At 40.2% G+C, this 2,189-nt stretch overlaps 1 protein-coding gene across 1 annotated transcript in view; it reads left to right on the forward strand.

The window, feature by feature from the left end:
• The window catches only part of LOC107083653 (zinc finger protein 248-like), a 4,805-nt gene extending 2,748 nt beyond the window's left edge, over positions 1-2,057 (forward strand). Inside the window, exon 2 of the mRNA XM_015373025.1 lies at positions 245-2,057. Coding sequence (XP_015228511.1) covers positions 245-1,347 — 1,103 coding nt within the window. The 3' untranslated portion in view covers positions 1,348-2,057. The remainder of the gene's footprint in view (positions 1-244) is intronic.
• The last annotated feature ends 132 nt before the right edge of the window (positions 2,058-2,189 follow it).

A 2,189-nucleotide genomic window follows, 5' to 3' on the forward strand; every position in this document is an offset into this window, starting at 1 on the left:
TTCAGGGTTACAGATACTGTAGCTCTCCTCTCAGACCGGCTCCAAGATGTGCCCATATCCTGTGTATTCTTAAAGACACGAAGGCTGTCCCGATTAGATGACCTCCGTACACACCGTGACATCCACAATGTGAAGGAAGGCCTTCTGCTCTGTCTAATCTGACTAACAAAATAACAATGCACATGATGTATAAATAATAAAACCTAACAATGTTAATAAACATTTCATCCCTTTTCCTGTTCAGAAAGCCAACAGCAAATTGTGCAAAGGGAGGATAGACTTCATCTTCACCATTGTTTCTGCAACCAGCAAAGACTCAACCAAGAGGAACCAGGGCCTCCACAATTAAAATACCGACAAGAAACAGTCAAACCTCTCCAGATTCAACTAAACAACGAAGAACTAGATCCTGTGGGGGGAGAAGAAAACCCAGATGAACGTGAAGCAATACAGATTGTCGAATACCAGGTGGAACCAGCATCACCCACGATAACGGATAATCAAAAAGCAGCGCCTTGGGAGCTAAAAGAGGATCAAGCGAAACTAGAATTTCTGAAAAGAAGAGTGGAACAGGGGGTACCAGAATCTACAGAGATAAAGGATGAACAGGAGGAACTCTGCATCAATCTAGAGGAAGAGCTTGAAATCAAGCAGGAGAGTGATACCTTTGTTATAACTTATGAGGAAAGAGGAACGGACGCAAACAGCAACAAGCTGCATGAAAACCAGTATAATAAAATAATTGATGCTGAGGGTTCAGGATCAAATGGCGATGGGGGTAGAAGTGACAACGGAGACAACCTTAGACTAAAAGAACAGAAAAATAAACACACATCTTGTTCCTGTAAAGTTTGTGGAAAACGTTTAGCTCGTACTTATTTAACTGAACACATGAGAATTCACACGGGAGAAAGGCTTTTCTTGTGCACAGTCTGTGGAAAAAGTTTTCGGCAACAAAGTCATTTGACTGTTCACAACCGAATTCACACAGGAGAAAAGCCTTTCCCCTGCGTGATTTGTGGAAAAAGTTTTACCCTACTAATGATTTTAAAAAAACACATAAGAACTCACACAGGTGAAAAACCTTTTTCCTGTCTGACCTGCGGTAAAAGTTTCAGGCATAATGGAACCTTATCTCAGCACATGAGAACTCACACTGGTGAGAAGCCTTTTCCCTGTTTAACTTGTGGAAAGCCATTTAGTGATAAGAGAAATTTATCTCGACACATCAGAACTCACACAGATGAGAGGCCTTTCTCATGTCCGACTTGTGGAAAAAACTTTCGTCAAGGAGGTCATTTGACTGTACATATGAGAACTCACAGTAAAGAAGATGTATTTGTGTGAAATCTGCGGTGCGTGTTTCACTCAAAGTGTTGATTTAACTGATTACACAAAAACTCACTGAGGTAAGAAGGTGTAAGCTTGTTTCTCAGAAGGGGTATTTCATAAAGCCCTGCTAAGAAGTCTTTTGATTAAATCAGTTTATTTCATAGGCTCAGTCTCCCTTCATTAGGTTGCATTTTCCATATGCAAAGTAGATGATCTCCCTGTGTATCAGGCAGTGGGTGTTTTCTCTAAAAGACACTAGTCTACTAAGTAATCTATAAAATACCCATACATTTTTATAATGCATGTTTATGTGATCTCTCTATGTGGCATGGTCCTGATCCCCATCTGGTTATGGCCAGCTAGTTCTGCCTATTTACTTGTAAGATTCGTGCACTGATATAAACCAAGGGCGTAGGTTTGATTTCAACTTTGGTAGGGACACCATTGGTCTTCAGTTTCATTGCTCTGATGTCATTGGTCCTATGCAAAAATATGCATGCTCTTTTTTATGCTTAATGTGAGCATCAGGACACTTTTTGTTTTTTTGAAGAGAACAGCAGCATTTCTTCCTACATTAATATAAATCTTATAAGAGGGTTCCCGCGGGTTCTTAAAAAGTCTTAAAAGGCATTGAATTTGATAGCGGAACCAATAAAAGCGTTGTTGTTTTCCCGACATTTGGGAGATGCGCCATTTACTTTTTGTCTGGAAAATATGAGCAAGTGTAAATGTAACAAAATTGGTTATCCAGCCAAGAGTTTTCTCCATGGCTAAAACCAGTACCAGGGAACATACATGAGGCACAGTGGATTTTGTGCAAGAAGCTATTCAAGCTCGGAAAGATGGGAATTAAGGCA

This window comes from Cyprinodon variegatus, unplaced genomic scaffold (genome assembly GCF_000732505.1).
Source record: "Cyprinodon variegatus isolate N-32 unplaced genomic scaffold, C_variegatus-1.0 Scaffold80, whole genome shotgun sequence".
In the NCBI taxonomy this organism is placed as follows: domain Eukaryota; kingdom Metazoa; phylum Chordata; class Actinopteri; order Cyprinodontiformes; family Cyprinodontidae; genus Cyprinodon; species Cyprinodon variegatus.